This window comes from Oryctolagus cuniculus, chromosome 11 (assembly GCF_964237555.1).
Source record: "Oryctolagus cuniculus chromosome 11, mOryCun1.1, whole genome shotgun sequence".
In the NCBI taxonomy this organism is placed as follows: domain Eukaryota; kingdom Metazoa; phylum Chordata; class Mammalia; order Lagomorpha; family Leporidae; genus Oryctolagus; species Oryctolagus cuniculus.
This window is the reverse complement of record NC_091442.1, coordinates 9,581,430-9,604,613: the sequence shown is the minus strand read 5'-3', so window position 1 is coordinate 9,604,613 and position 23,184 is coordinate 9,581,430. Positions and strand designations below refer to the sequence as shown.

The following is a 23,184-nucleotide window of genomic DNA, read 5'->3' as shown; positions in this document are numbered from 1 at the left end:
GATTACTCTGAATTGCAAGGGTTGAACTAATACAGGGAAGATCACTTTACGACTACTTATTCAATGCTCCAAAAACTGCAGCCTTGGGCAGATGGTTCGGACATACTAAACGAGACTCCAGCTGCCCTACTTGTCCCTGTCTCTGAACAGTGGACGTCCTTCCAATGCTTCTAGAATTTGAAGTCTGCACCAAAGCACCCAGAGTTCTTTGAAAAGAAGGAGTTCACGGGGCCGGCGCTGTGGAGCAGTGGGTTAACGTCCTGGCCTGAAGCCCCATCATCCCATATAGACACTGGTTCGAGTCCCGGCTGCTCCACTTCCAATCCAGCTCTCTGCTGTGGCCTGGGAAAGCAGTAGAAGATCGCCCAAGTCCTTGGGTCCCTGCATCCGCGTAGGAGACCTGAAAAAGCTCCTGGCTCCTGGCTTCAGATCGGCACAGCTCCGGCCATCGCGGCCAACTGGGGAGTGAACCAGCGGACGGAAGACCTCTCTCTCCCTCTGTCTCTCCTCTCTCTGTGTAACTCTGACTTTCAAATAAAATAAATAAATCTTTTAAAAAAATAAAAGAAAGAAAAGGAAGGAAGGAGTTCGGACGAGGCGCTGGCCCACAGAAGCAGTGCAGGAGCAGAGGCAGTGGCGAGCTTTGCTGCGTAGAGTCTACCTGGAAGGATGGGAGGGGAAGGGGGGGAAGGCACATTTTCAGGCCCAAAGTAAACCATCTGTGCTCTTAGGTACAAGGGCCAGCTGCCGATGAGTGCCCTGTATGCCCCGGGTGGGATGAGATGGAGGCCTTGCCAGCACACTCAGGTCAGCCTCCTCTCTGCCCCAAGCTGACCTCCCTGCAAAGGCCCCGGCCCTTCCTCTCCCACAGAGGGGCAATGGGAAAGCGGTGAAGCCACTAAGAGCTGGAATCTGCTAGCACACTTTGGTGCTGTGCGACCCTGGCCCAGGAATGCAACACAAGTCAAGAAGCATTTACCAGGGCGGGCGCTGTGGCATAGTGGGTTAATCCTCCGCCCGTGGTGCTGGCATCCCATATGAGTGCCAGTTCTAGTCCCGGCTGCTCCTCTTCCAATCCAGCTCTCTGCTGTGGCCTGGGAAAGCAGTGGAAGATGACCCAGGTGCTTGAGCCTCTGCACCCACGTGGGAGACCCGGAAGAAGTTCCTGGTTCCTGGCTTCAGGTCGGCCCAGCTCCAGCCATTGCGGCCATTTGGGGAGTGAACCAGCAGATGGAAGACCTGTCCATCTCTCCCTCTCACTGTCTGTAACTCTACCTCTCAAATAAATAAATAAAAATCTTTAATTAAAAAGAAGAAGCATTTACTGCAGTGAATAACGAGAAACGAAGGGAGAAGGTATTACAGAGCCTCCGTCACGGAACCCGACGCAGACGGGGAGTTCCCGCAGACTCCCCAGGGAGGCGAGGTTCAAGCTGGGACTTGTCAGGTTGAGAGGAAGTTAGCCAGGGAATAGCCAGGGAATGAAGTGACAGACAGGTGGGCACGTGAGTGCAAAGTCCTGAGGCAGCAGGAAGTTTGAAGCATTGGAGGACCTGGAAGAAGACTGGAGTGGCAGGTGCACACAGGGCGGGGATATCTGTCCATTTTCTCCAAGGGAGTTTCTAGGGTTGCCAGATTCAGCAAATAAAAATACAAGACACCAATTAGATATTCATTTTAGATAACAAGTGCTTTCTTATGACAAGTAGATCTCACATATTATATAGCGCATGCTTAAACTAAAAAGCTATTCTCAACTTAACTTCCACTGGGTAGCCTGTATTTTCAAATGGCAACCCTGGCTGCATCCCCCGATCCTTACAGCGTGCCTGGCACGTGCTAGTCCTCGCTAAATCATGGCCAGCAGAGGTCTGGCCCGAGAGACCCTCAGTAAATGAAACCGCATCACAGGAGGACCCCGGCCCCCTCTCTGCTCCACTGGGAGACACACAGGGAGGGCCTGGAAACCGGCGCTGTCCTGCACATTTGTGGCCCGGCCTCCAGCCTGCTTCTAAAAGCTGCCATCATCTTAGCATAGCACTTCATCTGCTTCAATGACTTCAGGAACATTCGGCCTGCCCGTGAGTTTTTTAATTTTTAATGAAAAGATGAGAGACTGTTCGCTGTATAGGAACTATGTCCTTGGGGTCACCAATAACCAGTCCGGCAGATGGGACTCCTCCCAGCCCTTCCACGCCGACCTTCCCACAGGCATGAAGGCAGAACTGGATGGCCAGGGCTGAGTGACTTTGCACTACAATAAAAACAGCCCGGAACTGGGAGACCCAGGACCCAATCTGAGTTCTTGCTCTAACTCACCCTGTGACCTTTAAGTAAGACGCCTACCTGACTTCCTGTGCCTCGGTTTCTCCATCTTTAGGATGGGAAGGGGCTGAATTAGATAATTCCTGAGCCCCCATGCCAGTTCCAGTATTCGAGGATTTTCTCATGCTCACCTGAGTGGCAGACGGGACTCGGGTAAGACAAGCCAGACAGCGCCCGACCTGGGGGAGCCTGCCCGCAGAAGGCACCTGCACTCGGCTTAATGCTCCGCCGCCGCCGCCTTTAAAGTCCTAATCATTGTTGAACAAGGAATGGCAGACACCGTCTCACATCACAGCCTCGTCACCAGCCCCACATCCTGACAGCCCCTGTTACAATAAAACACAGCTCGCAAACAACAGGCCCTGAACCGCTCTGAGCGAGATCTGAGAAGGGCGAACCCCTCCAGGAGACTCCGGACACAACCTGAGCACGCCCAGCAGGTTGCTGCTGTAATTTTCAGATGAGTGCATCTGACTTCCACAGGGCCGGCAGCGGGTGAGACAAGAGGGACGAAATCCAAGAGGGCGCCCCAGAATTCAGTGGTCAGATAGACTAGATTTGCATGCAGTGTTTGAAAGAACCAAAACGGACCCAGAAATTCCAAGGTGAACAAACTCCTACAGCGCCAACAAAGGCAGGTGCCGGAGCAGCGCCGCCGTGCGGTGAAGATGGGAACCCGAGAACAGCAGGGAAATGAGCCTCCTGTTGATTCTTACTTATCTTAGTTTATCATGGATTTTTGGCATTCATTTGTGTGGTTAAACTATTACATAAAACTATAACTTGTCCTGGTGACTGAGGTTTTTAACTTCCCTCCTGTCCTCGACACTCCTGCAGAGCCGCGGTTGGGAATCGGCTCTTAGCACTCAGGAACAGGAAGACGGTTTCAAGCCCAACTGTCACATGCATCTCCCGTCTCCCACACGACGGTTGAAAGCCTGGACAGGACTGCCCGGCTGAAAGCAGGCTGCTCTCAAGGAGGGGAGGGCGGCAAAAGGCAGTCAGCAAAATCCGCCGCCCGCGGGGCAGACGCCAGCGGTTGGCTGGCACCTTCCCCGGGAGAGCCAGAACCGAGATCCAGGTGTGCACTAGGGGAAGCGACGTCCCGTACAGCCATGGCGGAGGGCACAGGTTCACAGAAGCCTGGCCAACCAGCCCACAGGCATCTCCTGTCTGGCCTGCCCCGTTATTTTAAAAGGCACTCACTTTTAAATTGGAAGATCTCGTGTAAATACCAAAATTCCCAATTCCTCCTAAAAAGTGGGGGATCTGGCCACAGCAGGCCCTTAATCCCGTTTGGGCCAATCATCCGGAGCAGAGTCGGGGCTGTGCCTGGGGCAGGTGCTGCGGCTCTGTCCCCTCGGCACCTGCTGGCTTCAGCAGTGTGGGAGCTCGGGACCTGAGCCTCCCGCCGGGTCCCTGCGCACCTACTTGGTCCTGGCTTCACTTCTCCTCTGGGTGCCTCCCTTCCTTGGACAGTCTGCAGCCCACACCCGACACACGGATCCATGCTTAGGACAGCGTAATCCGCAGAGTGGCCCGTCCCTTCAATTCCTGTCCCATCAGCTGCCCTCCCTCACCAGGGGGCTGCAGCGTCTGTCTGTGCCATCAGGGCAGGCAGCAGATGGGGTGATTCTAAGCAGACAGCACTGGGGTGGTCTCTGCCGTCCCCCAACTCCTGACCACCACACCTCGTGGGTCACCCACAGCCCACTGTCACCCCGGGTCACCCAGGCTGTCCTCCTCCAGGACCACAGCCCAGGGTCATGCTTCTCCTCTCTCTCACCACAGTCCGTGCAGATTTGAACACCCATGTCTATTTCATAATCTTTTTCTTCAGATTGATTTTATTTATTTTGAAAGTCAGAGTTACAGAGAGAGATTTTCCCATCCACTATTTTACTCCCCCACATGGCTGCAATAACCAGGGCTGGGCCACAACAAAGCCAGGGGCTTCATCTGGGTCCCCCATGTGGGTTCAGGGGCCCAAGCACTTGGGGCATCCTCTACTGCTTTTCCCAGGCCATTTGCAGGGAGCTGGATCGGAAGTGGAGCAGCCGGGACTCGAACCAGCACCTATATGGGATGCTGGCATCGCAGATGGCGGCTTTACCTGCTACGCCACGATGCCGGCCCCCATTTCATCATCTTTGAAGTCGGGGCATGATGAGGGCACAGGTGAGCTCACCTTGGAGACCTCAGGGCTATGCATCTGCAGCCCCCATCAGCCCGGCCAAGCCCTGGAGGGCGTCCTCACCTCCCAAAGGGCACAAAGCAGCCGCTGGGCTCTGTCCCCTCAGCACCTTGCCAAGGCCATCACCAGGCTGGCATGTGAGTGACCATCCCCCCAACTTCACTGCACCTCCGACCTCCCTGTGCCAGTGAGCACCCAGCACCGTCACAAAGCCCCTGCCTGCACTTGTCCGTTTGAGAGACAGGAGTCGGTCGTCTGGAACCCACAGAAAAGACCCCTTGGTTTGGTGGGAAATGGATTTCTCCCCTTCAGGAAGGACATTTGAGGGTCAGTTGGCTGCAGGAAAGCAATAGCTTGAATCTGAAATAATAAAATGATAGCAAACATGGCGGCCGACACAGAGTGACCCCGTGGCCTCTGCTGAAGACCTGGCCGCGGCCCGCCTCGAGCCACGGAGCAGCCCCGCGAGAAGGAGCCCAGCGCACACAGCGGGCGAAAGTCCCAGGTGCACCCTGCTCCTCACGCTGGGTCACGCCAGTCCTGGGTTCCTAAGACATTTTCGGACTCAGACAGAACATGAAGAGATAAGGCCTTGACTCTCAGCAGAAGCAGGGCTGGAGGGGAGTGACGTGGGGACTGAGGGGACTCACGCCCCCGGTGGCTCACGTGTTCACGGAATGAGCGGCTCCACTTCCAAGTGCCAGAGATGCCGAGAACCCCTGGGGAACCCCAGGGCTCCAGGGAACAGAGTTTGAGAAACTGGACAGGGAGGCACTGCTTCTGATGCCCTCTCCTGCCCCAAACCGGCTCCAGCAACAGCGCCCTCCTGCCCGGTCCACCCCCGTGGGCTCTCACCCCATCCCAGCAGCCACTCTGCCCTGGTCGCCTCAGTGCGGGGTCAGGGACCCTGTACAAAGGCGAATGGGACCACACACACGCCACTGCTGTGCCTGGTGGCTCCTCACTGCGCCGAGAAGGAACGTCAGGGCTCTTAGGAGATCCCTGCGCCCCTGGCCTGACCTGCTTCTGCAGTCTCGTCTCTGGCCACCCCATCCACGTGGGGCTCCTGCTCTCCATGAAACACTCCACGCACCCCCTCTCCTCGGGGCCTCTGCACACACGGTTCCACCCCACCCTGTGCTCCTCCCAGAGACATTTCAGAGTGATCCCTCACCATTCAGGCATCAACAGAAAGAAGACGTCTCCTTAGAGAGGAAGGGGCGCCCAGTCTGAAGCAGTGACCCCACCGTCACCCTCAACAGACACAGGGCCGGCTTTGCATTCATGGATTCAGCCAACCACAGAGGCAGAATAATCGTGGGGGGTGGGCGCGTGGAAATCGGGTCTGGACTGAAGATGCGCAGTCTTTTAGAAGTGGCCATTATTCCCCCAAACAGCAAGGTAAAACAAAGACTTGCACGGCATTTGCACTGCACAACCGTCCCGGGTATAAGCGATCTGGACCTGACTCAAGGGTGGGGAAGCTTGTCGCTGCCAAGGGCCGTGTAGATGTTTTTAACATCCATCACGGGCCATACAGGATGATCCACCTGCCAATGAGCTTGCTATAGATTTACTGAATTTGAGTCCTGCTGCGGTTGCCTTGGCAGGGGCCAGACCAGATGATCTCGTGGGTCTTAAATGACGTTCCCCACCCCTGATTTCAATGTCCAGTCACGTGTCACTTAATGGCAAGGAGATGTTCTGAGAAACACGTTGTGAGCTGATGGGGCTGTTGGGCGAGCCTCGCGGGGTGTCCTCACACAGGCCGCACTGGCTGTGACATCACTGGGAGTATGGTCACCATCTGCACGCGGCCCGTCGTGGCCTGAACCACTGTTATGCACAGAGAAGGACATGCGGGACTTGGGCATCCACAGATGTGGAATCTGTGGGGGGTCCTGAACCCACGCTCCAGGGAGACTACGTTCAAGTGCAACCCAAACACTTGCGACTGGGACCTTACTTGGAAACGGAGCCCTTGCGGATGTAATCTTGTTAAGACAAGGTCACAGCAGAGCTAAGAGGTCCAATCCCATGACTGTGGTCTCTATCACAAGAGGCGAGAACACACTCAGACCCAGGGAGGCAGCCGTGCGCAGGGCGGGCAGAGGAGTGACGTGTCCACAAGCCACAACCACCCAAGGAGATCCAGGAGCCACGAGAAGCTGGGAGAACAGGGCAGGTTCTCCCCAGCACCTGCACAGGGAGCACGGCCTCATTCACAGCACCTTGACTTCCAGCTTCTGACTTTGAAAGTGGCCAGGGAATGCATTTCTACTGTTGGAAGCCACCCAAAGAGTAGCCACAGCGAATGAACACACTCAGCACACCCCCCATCACACACACACACACACACACACACACACACCCCAGGTCATTCGCGACTCCGTTCTCTTCTTCAGTCCCCAGCAGTTGAGACTGCGAGAGATCATACTGGACACTTCTTAGGTCACCACCCAGCACACAGGCTCACGTCCGGCAGAGTCTGCATCTGTCTTATCCGAGGCTCCGCCCCCGACATCCTGGACACTGGCCAGCACACGGCAGGTGCCCTGAAACTGCTGATGCCTTGGACAGGAGCAGGGAACCGGCTGGGCCTTCCAGCAAGGTGTGCCCGCACAGGAGGACTGGCACAGGTGCGGGCACGGGGCAGACTGGGCGCGTGGGTGTGTGGGAATGAGAACAGCAGGTGGGGCAATGGTGCTGGGAACAGAAGCCTGGGGGACCTGCGCCAAGAGTCTCAGGCCATGGGCCCTGGGCAAATCCACTGTGGCAGACAGAGCCAGAGAGGGCCTGATGAGGCTCCTGGGAACCACTGAGCAGCGCGGAAGTCAAGTCGAAGGGGAGAGAGGACCCCCGGGCCGGGTGTGCGGAGAGCTGGACCTCTCCTCTCGGGCTCACATCCTGCAGCGGCAGGCAGAGGAGACAGGACCACAGAGCCCTTAGAAGCCAGGCCTTTCAGTGCCCATGGTAGACATTTATTCAAATGTCACACTGTGCCCCATAAAGATGTACAATTAAAAGAAAAAGAATTTTTTTTTTTTTTCAAAAAATCTAAGCTTCGGAGCTCAGCTAGACCCAGTTCTGCCCCTCACGATGCCTTCACCACGCCCATCTTGGTTTTTCTCTCAAAGGAAGGTCACGCTCCCTTGAGGCTGGGCTGTGGGACAGAACACGGCGATCTCCGCACAGTGGTCGGCCACACAGCCCCTGTCCTGCAGGGAAAAGACGAACCCTCGCCGCTGCTGTCACAGCCCAGTGTGTGGCCACGTGTGTGCCGAACCCTGGTGCAAAACCTCCCACAGACTGAGCCCGGCCAAGCGCCACGCTCTCTCCCTGATATCTGGGGAGAAGGACAGGGCCGAGTGAGGAGCCACGAGGCGGCTTTTGCCGTGGTGCCTGGTACACAGCTGGGCTCAGTTAGTGACGGTCACCAGGGTGCTGTGGCGTGCTGTCGCCACTGGGGGCTTCCTGGTCCAGCCTAGGGAGGAGATGTGAGGGTCAAAGGCCACGGTCATGGCTAAAGGAGGCAGAAGAGAGGGTGTCAAGGAAAGGGACAGGGGCATCAAGGTCTCCTCCACGCTGCGGCTTTTTTTTTTTTTAAGATTTTTTATTTATTTATTTGACAGGCAGAGTTACAGTAAGAGAAAGAGAGAGAGAAAGGTCTTCCTTCCATTGGTTCACTCCCCAGATGGCTGCAACGGCAGGAGCTATGCTGATCCGAAGCCAGGAGCCAGGTGCTTCTCCTGGTCTCCCACATGGGTGCAGGGCCCAAGCACTTGGGCCATCCTCCACTGCACTCCCGGGCCACAGCAGAGAGCTGGCCTGGAAGAGGAGCAACCGGGACTAGAACCCGGTGCCCATATGGGATGCCGGCGCCGCAGGCGGAGGATTAACCTAGTGCGCCACGCGCAGGCCCCCATGCTGCGGCTTTAACAAGTCAGGCCCCTCCCCTCCTGAGCACTGGTCATTCGTTCACTCATTTGTCCACCTATCCACCCACTTGACCGAAAGCACTACTGAGCACCTACCAAGTGCCGCGTGCTTTCTGGCTCCGGGAGTTCACCCCTGGTGTGGACATGGACGATTCCTATCAGTGTGACCAGCACAAGAACAGGCCAGCACGAGACAGAGCCCAGGGACTCCACGGAGCCCCCAGCACAGCCCGGGCAGCCAGCCTCAAATTCCTCTGCTAGCAAAGGAGCCAGAGGAACCCAAGTGAGGACCCGGCCGCTCTTTCCAGGTAAGGTACAAAATCCTCACTCACCTAGGGGTTGTGAGAAAACGCAGGAGCGAGCACCTGGGAACTGGTTTGAGTGGCAATTTTTTTTTTGGGGGGGGAGTAAATGTTAATAAATTGTATAATAATGATAGCACCTGCTTACTGATGGTCAGGTTGTTTATTCAAAGACTGAAAACTTCCATGGATTATTAAATACTTGATGCTCCAACCCCCTCCAGGGACCTCTCCTGCCTGGGACCCTCCCCACAATTCAGCAGCTAAGGGGCCTGGCCCAGCAGGGGATTGTCTTGGGACTCTGCTCGCACTGCTCCGGTGGGTTTATATCCAGTTGCTGCTTTCATTAAATTACCGTGGGTTACATTTCGGTGACCCTTGGGGAAACTGAGGCATGGGACAGTGGAATGACTCGCACCAGGTCACACAGCCAGCAAGTGGCAGAGCCAGGATTTGCACCTCTGACCTGAGGCCCACAGACAACTCAGAAACAGGAAACCTGTCCCTGGCCTCCGGCAGCTTACAAGGAAGTTCACTTTCAAAGTCTCCGGAAACAGGTGCCTCTCCCTGAAGTCCTAGAAGAGGAGGGGCCTGTGGGTGGGCTGGCCGAGGGGGAGGGGCCATCCAGGTAGCCAGGGAAGGCCTGGCCAGGAGAATGGGGTCCACGGAGCGGGTCTCAGCTCTGTGAACACGGAACACACGCTGCTTTCGGGCCCCCGTGCTGGCTGGCTGGGAAAGGGGGACCTTGTGCCTTCACTCCCCCGGGGCAAGCCAAGGCTAGGACTCCCCCCCACCCCGTGTACAGATCAGTGACTGCCTCAGTTTCCCTGTCTCTAACAGTGACGCCTCCACCCTCCTTGTCCTCCCAGAGGCCCCCCTATTCCCTTCCAGGTTATGTCAAGGATCAACCTGGGGTTGGGGAAACAGCCCAGCCCTGAGGTCTGGCCCCACCTCGGTCACCTCATCTGTCAAAGGCCATGGTTAAAATATGAGGATGGGGCCCAGTGTTGTGGTGCAGTGGATTCATCCCATATCGGAGTGCAGGTTCGAGTCCCAGCTGCTCCACTTCCCATGCAGCTCTCCGCTGTGGCCTGGGAAAGCAGCAGAAGGTGGCCCGGGTGCCTGGGCCCCTGCACCCACATGGGATAGTGGGATGCAGCTCCGGGCTCCTGTCTCAGTCTGGCCCAGACCTGGTTGTTGGGGCCATTTGGGGAGTGAACGGGTGGGTGGAAGATCTCTCGCTCTCTCTCCCTTCTTCCCCGTCACTCTTTCAAATAAAGAAATATCTTTAAAAATATATATAGGAAAGCGATAGTGAGATTCAGAATGTGAGGTTGAGAACCTGGGTTCCATTTCAGGCTCTGCCGCACCCTTACTGGCTAACTCTTGGCTGGTTGCTGTCCCTCTCCGTGCCTCACGCCACCTCCATGAAGGAGATGGGGATTGCAACCCGTCACAGACGTTTGCCATGAGGACTAAGGAACTCAGTGCAGGGTGGGTGTTTGGCGCAGCAGTTCCAATGAGCCTGCGGAATCAGCAGCCTTGGTGGGAGTGCCGGGTTCGCAGCCCAGCTCCTCTGCTTCCAATCCAGCTTCCTGCTAGTGCGCAGCCCGAGCAGCAACAGGTGACGGTTCGAGTGTTGGATCCCTGCCACCCCAGGAAAGACCAGGACTGAGTTCCGGGCCCCTGGCCTTGACCTGGCTTGGCTCTGGCTGTTGTAAGCATTTGGGGGCGTGAAAGAGGCAATAGAAGACCCCTCTCTCTCTCTCCTGCCTCTGTGCCTTTCAAATAAACCAATTTAAAAAAAAAAAAAACACCTCAATGCCATTGGCCTCCTGTCCACAGGTTCCATTCCACAGACTCGACAAAGCTGAAAACACCTCATCGTCCCTGAACGCCTGCAGGCGTCTGGTGTGTCGCCGTCCCGGGACAGCACCGCACGTCCACTGTTTCCGGATTCGCACAGCCTCTGCCTCGCGCTAGGGGTTCTAAGTCATCCAGAGACGAGACCAAGCACACAGCAGGATGTGCACGGGTTCTGTGCAAACTCTAGGTCATTTTACAGAAGGGGCGTGCGACCCGCCCCACGGAGAGGGAGCAGCCGTGTTTATAAAACACGCGGAGCCCAGCTGAGACATTTACTCTGACAGCAACCGGGTGCTGGCTGCACACCAACCGTTGAGCGACTTCAGACAAAGCTGGGCCTGCCTGTCTTCAACAGTCACACGATGAGAGCATTTCGTGCGGGTTCACCACACGCTAAGCACAGAGTGAAGCGTTTTGCGAGTGTGATTTCACTCGCTTGAGACAGCCCAATGAAATCCACGCTGTTATTATGCTTACTGGCAAACGAAGAAATTGCGCTTCCCAAGCCACGATCTTAACCCAGCCTGTGTCATGCCGAAGCTCCCATAAGTTAAAAAGTAGCCTGGGAACTGTAGGGCACCTCAGGTCTCCAAACGGCGGCTGTGAATTTCAGCTTCTGCATAACAGCAGTTAATGGCCCTGCGTCTCTCAACTCCACCAACTGCAGTCCTGCAGTCCCCATCCCTTGGGCGTTGACTATGAACAAGACATTGTCCCATGGAGTCCCCCAACAACAACGGCTCCATTTTCCGGATGCAGAAACTGAGGCCCAGAGAGGTCATGTTACGTGCCCGGGTTCACACCGTTGCAATGTGGCCGTGCAGAAATCCTAATCCAAGCAGAAGGCAGGGAGCGTGGGCCTGGGAGGTTTGTTTATTCCTGAAATACTTTCCACCGTCTCCCTCAGATAACACCGACACCTCCTCTGAGCTGCGTCTCCTCCGGGGCCTCGGGCCGGCCCTCGGCAGCATTTCTTCCCCTGTAAACGTTTCTGTTCTCCTCTAACGACCCCGCCCTTCTGCCTGCACACTGGGGGTCCCTGTCCCGGATCCCCCGGGGCTCGCGCGTGAAAGGAGCATTCAGCGTCCTCCCAGGAGACCCCTGTGCAGGGCACGGACGAAGCCCTAGGACCAGGCCGCTCCGAGCCAGCTGTGCTGCGTGCCGGGAATGGCACCGTGTGCCCGACTGCTTTGTCCTGCCACGTGTGCTTCCCAGGGAGCAACCTGCTACCCCTGCCTCCCACATGTGCATGTGCACGCACGCGCACACACACACACACACACACACACAGGCGTCCACTCACTCCCGAGTGTGCACACACACACACACAGGCATCCACTCCCGAGTGTGCACACACATGCACACACAGGCGTCCACTCACTCCCGAGTGTGCACACACACACACAGGTGTCCACTCACTCCCGAGTGTGCACACACACACACAGGCGTCCACTCCCGAGTGTGCACACACACACAGGCGTCCACTCACTCCCGAGTATGCACACACACACACACAGGCGTCCACTCACTCCCGAGTGTGCACACATACACACACAGGCATCCACTCACTCCCAAGTGTGCACACACATACACAGGTGTCCACTCACTCCCGAGTGTGCACACACACACAGCTGTCCACTCACTCCTGAGTGTGCACACACACAGGCGTACACTCACTCCCAAGTGTGCACACACATGCACACACAGGTGTCCACTCATTCCCGAGTGTGCACACACACACAGGCGTCCACTCACTCGAGTGTGCACACACACACAGGCGTCCACTCACTCGAGTGTGCACACACACAGGTGTCCACTCACTCCCGAGTGTGCACACACACACAAGGCATCCACTCACTCCCGAGTGTACACACACATGCACACACAGGCGTCCACTCACTCCCGAGTGTGCACACACATGCACACACAGGCATCCACTCACTCCCGAGTATGCACACACACACAGAGGCATCCACTCCCAAGTGTGCACACACATGCACACAGTGTCCACTCACTCCGAGTGTGCACACACACACAGAGGCATCCACTCCCTAGTGTGCACACACATGCACACACAGGCATCCACTCACTCCCAAGTGTGCACACACACAGTCATCCACTCATCCTGAGTGTGCACACACACACACACAGGTGTCCACTCAATCCCGAGTGTGTACACACACAGGTGTCCACTCACTCCTGAGTGTGCACACACACACACACAAGGCATCCACTTACTCCCGAGTGTGCACACACATGCACACACAGGCGTCCACTCACTCCCGAGTGTGCGCGCACACACACACACAGAGGTGTCCACTCACTCCCAAATGTGCACACACACACACAGGCGTCCACTCACTCCCGAGTGCGCGCGCACACACACACACACAGAGGTGTCCACTCACTCCCAAGTGTGCACACATACACACAGGCATCCACTCACTCCCAAGTGTGCACACACACACACAGGCATCCACTCACTCCCGGGTGTGCACACACACACAGGCATCCACTCACTCCCAAGTGTGCACCCACATGCACACACAGGCATCCACTCACTCCTGAGTGTGGATACACACACACAGGCACCCACTCCCGAGTGTGCACACACATGCACACACAGGTGTCCACTCACTCCCAAGTGTGCACACACACACACAGGCATCCACTCACTCCCGAGTGTGGACACACACACACACAAGACACACAAACTCCACACTAGGACGGAGGAACAAGTTCACAAACCTGGAGCGGAGACTGAGCAGTCCCAGTAAAAATCCGAGGCTGTGTGAGATCACACAGTGAAACAGAAGCCCCATTTCGCTGCTGGGTTCTCTCCCTCCTTCCTTCCAAATACAGCCACAGGCGGCATGACTGTGCCCGCCCCCGCCCACCCCACCCCCACCCCCACCAGAACTTCAAACACTCAGTTTCAGTATGTTTCACAGTAAAAGCCATTTCGCGTCCTTAATATACGTGTCGCCTGTCTGAGAGCGTCACTTTTACAGACGATGCCAGATTAGTAATTTTTTTTTTTTTTGGTCGTTATGTCATGGACTTGATGGGTCGCAGAGGACAGGATAAACTGGTACCAGTTAAAGCGTTCAAAGTGCTGGCACCATCTTGCTTTCAAAAACGCAACTCAGCTGAAAATATGTCATTAAGACCCGCAGTGGCAAAGCACGCCATTTACCTAACCCAAGGCACTTGGCTTCAGTCTGGCTTTCAAAAAGAAAAAAAAAAAAGGCCCTCAGGTTTATTTACTGAAATTGTCATTTCTTCCCCCCTAGAACTTTAATCAGCCACGCAGAGCACAAAACCTACATTCAACTCTGAGTTTATGACACGAGGCTAACTCCTCCTACGCGAATTAATTTCGCTTAACTCTTGCAGCCCTGCCCACTGGGCAGTGCCCCCGCCCCCCGCGCAGGGCTCGAGCCTCTGAAACCACAGGGGCACCGCGGCGACTTCACTGTCCCAGCCCGGTGCAGCGCGGCGCCGCCGAAACCCCTCCACAGTGCCCACCCCACGGGGTCTTCCACGTGAACCCTCGGACCTAAGATCCAGGCAGGCTGAGTCCAGGGCTAACCCCAAGAGGAGGGGGGGCAGCGGGAGAGACACAGAAGGCAGCCAGTAATCAGGTCACAGAACAAGCTGATGGTACACTGCACTTTAAAGGGAGAGCCGGGAGGACTTTCTCCACCAGGCGCGTCCAGAAACCGCGCGGGACGAGTCTCCCCTACCGTATTGACCGTACAGGAAAGCGCCCAGCCTGTCTGCTTAAAAGTCCAAGCGCAGCTAACTAACCATGATGGTCACAAGCAAAACAGCATGCAGCTGCCTGGCGTGTGCTGTCCCCAAGCCGAGCGCCGAAACGGTTAAGCAGCCAGCGGTTAGCAGCCAGGATCCTCCCGGGGTCCCGCCGAGGAACGTCCTCCCCAAGGCTCGCCAGGGAATCCCGCCTTGGACACGTCCCTGCCCCGCGCAGAGTCGTCTGGCGGCGGCTTCCCGACCTCTCCCTCCCCCGGCCGGCCGGGCGCGGGCGCGGGCGCCGCTCCTCCGGCCGCTCTACCTGTGCGCCCCTGGGGCAGCGGGGTCCCGGGGGCCTCAGGCACCCACCCCCTGGCCGGAGCCGGAAGCGCCGCCCGGGACGCGAGCCGGCCGAGTGGGCTGGGGGCGCGAGGGGGGAAAGGCTGGAAGGGCCGCGCGTCCGTTACCTTGGTCCACGGACCCCATGGTGCGGAGGGGATGGCACAGCCCCAGTCTGAACGCAGCCTCTCTCTGCATCTGGAGGGGCTGGGGGCTCGGCGCGTGGGGCACGGGGGTCTGGGTGCGGAGAGCGGCAGCCGGGGGGCGCCGTCTCGGCCGCAGCGCGCCCGCGGGAGCCTCCAGCGGCCCGGGGGCTGTGCGCCTCCCGGCTCCCGGCGCGGCGGAGTCGGCGCGGCTCCGCGCTCCGGCTTACTCCAGAGGCAGCGCGACTTCCTTCCCAGAGCTCCGTGTTTATAGGCTTTCAATGCAGTAAAATAACGGGATTCCCTCACTGTTTCCTCCTGTTTACCCAGCGCCATGGAAACCGCTGGATCCCGTCCATCTCCAAAACGAAGGGCTTTCCTGCAACCTTCACACTCAGGAATCCATGACGTCGCCTCCTCCGCGGCCAGCCAGCTCCGTGGCTCCCTCGGCCGCCAGCACAAGTCCCTGATTGTTCGCGAGAAAAGTCGGGGAGAGGCAGCGCGACGCGGGCGACGCCGATGGGAGGGGGTGGGGGCGCGCGCGTGTCCAGGGCGGGTGGCTGTGCGGGAGGACGCCACGTCGTGCCCCCACCCCGTTTTCCAAGGGCTGCCCAGGGCTCCCAGCTGTACCCCAAGTCGTGGAGCGCCCCCTCCCCGCCCCCCCCACCTGCCCAGGGCCCCTCCCCGGCCCCTCTGCTCAGAGGCTTGTGTGTTCAGGGATGCTGGATAGGAGGAAGAGAAGGAGGAGGAAGGAAAAGAAATAAATAACGGTGCCTGTGTCAACGCTCCAACTTGAAGATATTTTTTCTCAAAGGGTTTATTTTTAGATTCATTTAGGGAATCCAGGGTTTCCAGGGATGCTCAGCAGCCTCCAGCAGTAATGAAATGGCCAAAGCGACGCCGAAACCAGGCAACCCATGTGTTTACACACGCTGTGCACAAACAGGAAAATAAAGGCAGGGATGTCGTGAACTCGTGGCCCCAGGAGAAGGTCCCCGGGAGCTGCGCGTGGCTCCCTCCAGGGGACACGGCCGGGGGGCGTGCGTGGGGAGGTGGAGGGAGAGGTGCAGCTGGCAAGATGCCTTCCCTGGAATTCAGCTCCCGTGCCGCTCCACCTGCGAGCAGGGCGGGGGGCATTGCAGGCCCCCGATAAAGCCCACTTTGAAAATGCACTTTATGAGACCCTGCGGTGAGTTCTGATCAAACCGTGGGCAGCAGCCAGGGCCGGTGACTCATCGCCTCCCCGCACTCTCTCACACGCGGACCTGAACTTCCAGACGCACGGAGAGGCAGCTGGCTCCGACCATGGGACCACTGTCTTCTCCACGCCTCTGCCCACGGTCACCCTGCAGGACCCCTCCTGCTGGAGACATCAGCCCCCCACCCTGGCCCTGCAGCCTGGTGGCCTCCAGCAGGAGAGCGCAGGTGGTGCTGTCCCTCGGAGAGCAGACACTGTCTGTCCACCTACTGTGCGCCGAGCAATTGCAGCAGATGTCTGCAGCACCCCTACAAGCCGGGGATGGATGCTCTGTGCCGCTTTCCCAAAGGGAAACCGAGGCACACAGCAGGCAGGTGGCTCACGTGCCAGCTTGCTCAGCCAATCCTGGGGCATACCCCACTCCCCAAGGCCTCTTTCCCCAAGCCTCCTGAAGCCACAGCGGGGCGACCGGCTGTCCTGGGCTGCCTGGCACCGAGAGATGCTGGGTTTTCAGTTGTGGAGCCAAGGACGTCCCAAGCAAATTGGGCCAGGTTGGTCACCCTAGACACCAAAGAAGTTCAAGTTCCTTTTGCCAATATCCAGACGCCAAGGGAAACGTGCGAACCGCTATCTTCTGAAGGCAGCCAGCACACTTAGCAATCCCAGGACTGGCATCCCCAACTCAGTGTTGGCCCTGAGCTTGGGTCCTCTCTAAATTCTAAACACTCACCAGCCCCTTGCAGTGATGCACGGGTTCAGTCCCGTGCTGTCCAATATGGCAGCCGCCAGCCACGCGCGCCTTAAAATGCAAAGTCAGCACTCAGCAGCTAAACTGAAGGTTGGCCCAGCTCTTCGGCGGCACACACTGTATTTGCATTCCTCCAGAGAGTTCTCTCAGGCAGCTATGGGCCAGGTGGCCTAAGAGGCAGCGGAAAGCTGGGGCTTTAAAACCAGGCTCCGGCTCATGGACCAACTGTGCAAAATGAGTTGCTGTCAGGATTCCATGAGCTGATTCCATTGAGGGGCTAAGAGCGGTCAGGCGTACAGCCAATGCTACAAATATGTGTCTGAAAAGTGCCGGTTCGAGTCCCAGCTGCTCCACTTCCGATCCAGCTCCCTGCTGATGCACCTGGGAAAGCAGCAGAGGACAGCCCAAGTGCTTGGGCCCCTGCCACCCACATGGGAGCCCCGGATGAAGCTCCTGGCTCCTGGCTTCCGTCTGGCCCAGCCATCGCAGCCATTTGGGGAGTGAACCAGCAGGTGGAAGGTTGCTCACTCTCTGTCTGTAACTCCGCCTTACAAATAAATAATTAAAAAGAAGTGGAGAAGTGAGGAGCGATTAGGCCAAGAGTAAGCCTCTTCCACTCTGTCTTCCTGCCCGTCACCCCCAGGCCGTGTCCAGCAAGCTCTTGGGCAAGATCGAATGCCTTCCACGCTCCCCCCGCCCCCAGCTTGCTGCTGTGAGCCCCAGTTACAGAGGAGGAAACTGAGACTCTGTGAGTTGGTGTTCAGATGGCTGGCAACGGGGGCCGTGTCTTCAGCAGCACAGCCCCTGCCAGCCAGAGGCCTCCGGAGCGAGCGGAGGTCCTAGGGGCCAGAGCGAGGCAGGAAGCCGGGCTGGCGGGCTCATTATCAGGCTAATTTTAGACTCGGTCCCACCCAACGCGGGCCTGGGAGGCGAGGCCCCGTCTTGCAGGTGCCCGGTGCTGCGGCGCGGGCACGCCTTCTGGAACTCGGGAGAGTCAGCATTGGCCGAGGTTTTATGGAACTCTCTCTTTGTTAAGCGTTTTTCCCTTTTAAAGCACATTAATACTACGAGGGCTGGAGCCCGGCAGTTGCAGCTGAGTCACCTAATTTGCCCTCCTGGGCTGCAGCTCTCCGAGTCTTAGTTTAGCTGCCGCTCCGTTCCTGAGACAATTTCTTTCCTCTCCCAGTGCCAGAGCAAGAACTATTTTGTCCTTTTGAACCGAACCACCCACTGTTTTTCGCTTCTCTGCAGCGCTCTCCCCCTTTCTAAGGGATGCTCCAAGGGGGGTGGGTGGGGAGCTTCCGCCCACTAAATTATCCACGAAACTCCCAAAAATAGAGTCCCTCAGCTGGGGTGGGAACGCGCCAGCCTGGGAGGAAAGAGCAGAAGAGGAGCTGAATCCAAGCAAATACAAGACGGCCAGGTGGCCAGGACGGAGTGGCCCGGGAGCCTGCAGACAGTTGCACTGGCCGCGGCCCTGAGCCACCAGGGGAGCCTTTTATTAGGACCCCCCCCCACGCTCCGAAGCCTCATACACAGGGAAGGCAGGCATCTCTGAGAGACCCCCCTACATCTGCCACCTCCAACAACAGCAGGGTTTAAAGGGCCCCGGGCTGGGAAGGGGAGAGAGGGCACCTCGCCCGCTGCCTCGCTGCTGTGAGAGCCCACGCGTCACCTCCGCACCTGCAGCCCACCCTGATCCTTGACCCCTCTCTGGTTGAGATGTACGGGGCCATCGGGGATGGGGCCGCATTTCCATGCCTGTCTCCAATGCCAAAATTAGGCCTCCCGCCTCCCCGGGCATATGAGCCCAGGACGGTGAGGTGTGCTGACCAATCCAGCTACTCCTGGAGCACCTGCTGTGTGCGGTGCTGGCTCGCTGGATGCTCTGTGCGGAGCGGCACAGAGAGCTCATGCGGCTCACCCGAGGCCGCACAGCACAAGGAGCAGCAGCGGTGGGAGCCGAGTCCCAGCCACACGACTCCGGCACTTATGACCGTGCCCAGGAGGCTACGCTGTCTGAGTGTTTTCTCAGGGGCCTGAGAACTTCCGGCTGAAGACTGGCTCTTTCCCCGGGCTCATTCGGGAGCCTGGCTCTGGCTGTGTGGCCAGGATAGGGTCAGGCCCTGGCTTCGACATGAAGCCAGGGGAGCAGCGGTGACCGGCGGCAGCGGCGGGAGGTGCCCATGGGCAGTCAATGCTGGCGACATCCACAGAGGGTGCGCGGGACAGCCTGAGGGGCTTTGAGTAGCGGCCTCCGACCTCGGGACTCCCTGAGCTGGGGCTTGCCATCCTGTTCTGTCTCCTCTGTCCACAGCAACACCCGACAGCCCTCCCAGCCCCAAACAGCTCCTCCAGGGAGTCTCTTGGCTCCACCTACTCTGCCCCTCCCCACAGCTGCCGTGACAGCCAGGACCTCCACACACACACCACAGCCACACCCCAGGGGGCCCCCACAGCCTGCTCGCCGCCCTCCTGTCCAGTGGTTCCCCCAAGGTCCGCTGTCTCGTGCACAAAGCTATCCATCAGACTAAAGAGGACATCTGACCCACCCGGTGACAGTCGCCTGCAGGGTAAAGCCCAAATCCATGTGTGGCCATGGAGAGGCTGCCAGCCCCTGACCTTGACCTCTGGGCTCCTGCTCTGCTGAGACACCCAGCGCTCCTAACTGCCGCCAGGCTGCTCTCTGCACATCCACTGGCCTCTTCATCCTGTCCTGGCTAACGTTTCCTCCAAAGCCTCTGCTTTCTCATCTGTGAAATGGGGCCATACCCACTTCTTAGGATCTGATATCATTGTGTCTGCTGGAGCTCTGGGACTCGGAATGCTCAACGGTGGTGGCTACCGCAGCTGTGCTGTAAAGCACCAAGATCGATCAGACAGACGCCTGGGGGCTTCCCTCCTTCGCAGAAGAAAACACAACCCCCTCACCGTGGCTGACACTGGCAGCCCGAGCAGACGGCCAAGAGGGGCTGCGTCATGGCCGATGTGTGGCTCTGCCCTGTGCTCCCCGCTCCATCCCGCCACTTGGGGGCAAGCCAGTGCTGTGTCACCAGGCCACGCGGGCAGCCGTCTGCAGCCTTGGAAGCCACAGCCACGGCTTGTCTGGGGGAAGGCCTTGAGCCCGGAGAAGCCACAGAGACCGCGAGATGACAAACATACGCTGCTCTAGCCCGTTAGGTTTGGGGGACGCAACAGAGGGGCCAGCCCCGCCCACCTCTCTCGTCTGTCTCTGGGGGCTACCCCTGCTCCAGCCTGTGTGCTCTCTGACCCCTTGCCCTGACCCCTTCATCCCTGCATCTCTGTCCCTGGCTTCTTTATCTGTCCTGAGTTGTATGTACTAATTGTGGAGACAGAGCACTCCTGTGCGCCATTTCACTCCCCAAAAGCGCACAGTGGCCAGGACTGGGCCAGGCTGAAGCTGGGAGCCGGGAACTGTGTCCAGGCCTCCCATGGGTGTGGCAGGAACCCAGTCACGTGAGCCGTTCCCTCTGCCTCCCGGGGTCTGCACCCACAGGGAGCTGGAGTCAGGAGCACGGCCGGGCGTCTGACCCGGGCACTCGGATGCAGGCCACGAGCATCGTAGCCCAACACCAGCCCCTACCTACGGCTGGCCTCCGGCATCCTCTCAGCCCCCTGTGCCAGCCCGGCCGGGACTGTCACCCCTGCGGCCGGATGCTCAGCCCCGCCCTGCCAGTCTGTACCATCAAGCACTCGCACATGCGACACGAGTCGAGCGCCTTCGCTGGTGTGGGCTCCAGCTCCCCTGCCGCCTGCCCACAGCACCAGCACGGCACGGGCAGGGCCTTCGGCACTGCTGGGTTCTCGGCATCTGCACGGTGCCTGGCCTACAACGGGGCTTCCAAAATGTTTGTTGAGTGAATAACAGAATAGCACTTGGTTTGTTTGCTTGCTTGCTTCTGACTCACCTCCCCGCCAGACTAGAAAAATAGGGGCCTGTCTGACTTGGGGCTTGGCACCACGTCCGGAACGGGAGGGCACCAGTCTAGGTCCCCCCTCCCACCCACTGAGTGATGCTACGGCAGACTCTCCCAGCCTCCCACACCGACCCCCTCTGGGCCCCACAGGTCTCCACGATGAAACTCACTATCAGCCTCATTTTGCAAATGGGGAAACTGAGGCATGCAGCCCAACGGGCACCAAACAGCAAAAGGCAGGACAGGGGCAACCTGGCCCCACAGCCACACTCCTAGGTCCCGTCAATGTTTGTTGAGTGAATAACTGATGGCAGGCGTGCCTGGCCACCTGCTCCACTGGGGAGGGGGGAGGCCCCTCCACAGTTATGTGGCCGGGGAGGTGGGTGCAGTGCACAGATGGGGCCGGCAGGGGGGAAGGAGCGGGACACCTTCCCTATCCCTGGGGCGCAGAGGGATCATCTCGGGAAAGAACACCTCGTTCCGTGGCCATGGCCGCGCGGGCGCGAGGGCCCCAGGCCTGGCTGGCCGCAGGAGACATTGTCTTGCTCCCCACAGCCTCCCTGGTCCCTCCTGGAAGCTCTCATGACTGCCTGTTCCCAAAATAACCCGCAGCGCGGCTTTTTCCAGCTCAGAAGTGCTGAATCTCGCTGCCTCCCCATCAGCCGCTGGCTGCCACCGAGCGCCTTGGAATCCCAGGGTCCCCCAGGCCGGAATGTGACCCAACAGGGAGGTTTCCGAGGCATTTGGAGAGAGCCCCGCGCTCCCCGCCAGCTCCAGGGCTGCTGACGGCAAGTTTCCCCCGGCCGCCGAGAGCTGGGAGGGGCTGGGCAGCGCTCGGAGCGCCCCGGCCTCGAGGCCCGGCCGATTTTCCTAGAAGCTGCGGAGCGAACGCGGCGTGGAGGCTGCGGGCGCTGCCCCGCTCCCATTTCCGTTTATTGGGGGGGGGGAGGGAGAAAGAGGGGCGCAGGGTCGAGGGAGGGCAACGCCTTCGCATCTTTGTGAGAACGAAGCTTAAAGCACCGAGGGTAGGCCGGCGCCGCGCCTCACTAGGCTAATCCTCCACCTGCGGCGCCGGCACACCGGGTTCTAGTCCCGGTTGGGGCGCCGGATTCTGTCCCGGTTGCCCCTCTTCCAGGCCAGCTCTCTGCTGTGGCCAGGGAGTGCAGTGGAGGATGGCCCAGGTGCTTGGGCCCTGCACCCCATGGGAGACCAGGAGAAGTACCTGGCTCCTGCCTTCGGATCAGCGCGGTGCGCCAGCCACAGCGGCCATTGGAGGGTGAACCAACGGCAAAGGAAGACCTTTCTCTCTGTCTCTCTCTCTCACTGTCCACTCTGCCTGTCAAAAAAATAAATAAATAAAAAGCACCGAGGGTTTCATCTGTCAACAGGGAGGACTGAGGTGCCAGTCACTGGAATTTTAAAATCAAATGGGTGAACCTGCTCCTGTTTATTCGGGCAACAAACATTGCTGCACACCTAGCGTACTCCGGGTCCTGGGGGTGCGGTTGTGCCAAACAGTGGGAGAAGCCACTCTGGGGAGCTCTCAGTCCTGCAGGGGACCGAGAGTAAACGTCCACAGAGAGATGACGCTGGTGAGTGGGACGCGCCAAGGGATCAGCGTAACTGGGGGCGAGGGGTCGCAGAGGAACAGGAAAGGAGCCCGTTGTAGCCAGGGCGGTCCAGGAGGCTTCCCCGCAGAGGTGACCCTGAGCGGAGCAAAGGCCACCGGCCGTGCTGCCAGCCAGGGAAACCCACGGCGAGCAGCAGGAGCGGCGTGTGCAAAGGCCCTGGGGAAGGATCCGGTGAGGCAGCAAGCCGCTGCCTTTGGAGATACTCATTCCTTCATGCATTTGCCAAGTGTTCCGGGCACTGCTCCGTGGCCCTGAACTTGATGAAGGGTACCGTGGGAAACAAGACCAGCGGCGCATGTCTTTCAGGAGCGCTCTGTGCAATTTCTCCTCTGCAAAATGGGCAGGTGCCGTGGCACCCCCCCCCCCCGGCTGCTGTGAGAGTCAAGCGAGTGCACGTGTGCAGTGGGTGCGTAGTAAGAGCCCGAGGCTCCGGGAGCACAGCCACCCGGGTGCACCCCTCGACCTGCAGCCGCACTGGGAAGCCCACAGCACCCACCCACTCCCAGTAGCTTCGGCAGGCACCCAGGATCACAGCGAGCCCAGGAAGACGTCCTAGCAGCTCCAAGTCCTCCTGGGCACCCAGAGGAGGGTGCACCTGCAGGGCGGGTGCCCTGACACGGGCAGGGGCCCCCCATGCGGTGTCCTGGGTGGGGTGGGGCGGGGCCCAGGTGCATCGCATGTCCAGCCCAGGAAGCCGGCCTGGGCACCCTGCACAGACACGGGAGCCGCGGGGGGTGCCCCGCAGGAGCCGAAGCCCCAGCTTCCCAAGGATGTGTTCCGGGCCTCCCGCAGCTCCTCTGCGCTTGTCC

The 23,184-nt window shown here is 58.7% G+C and overlaps 1 protein-coding gene and 1 long non-coding RNA gene across 3 annotated transcripts in view; one reads left to right on the top strand and one right to left on the bottom strand.

Moving 5' to 3' along the window:
* NFATC2 (nuclear factor of activated T cells 2) overlaps positions 1-15,302 on the bottom strand; it is a 138,646-nt gene extending 123,344 nt beyond the window's left edge. Inside the window, exon 1 of one of the 2 annotated variants that reach the window (XM_008250420.4) lies at positions 14,846-15,302. In XM_008250420.4, coding sequence (XP_008248642.1) covers positions 14,846-14,915 — 70 coding nt within the window. In that variant the 5' untranslated portion in view covers positions 14,916-15,302. The remainder of the gene's footprint in view (positions 1-14,845) is intronic. The other variant, XM_008250423.4, reaches the window with a different exon arrangement.
* Positions 1-23,184, top strand: part of LOC127487350 (uncharacterized) — a 1,183,652-nt gene that overhangs the window by 838,110 nt on the left and 322,358 nt on the right. The gene's annotated exons all lie outside the window — the stretch shown is intronic.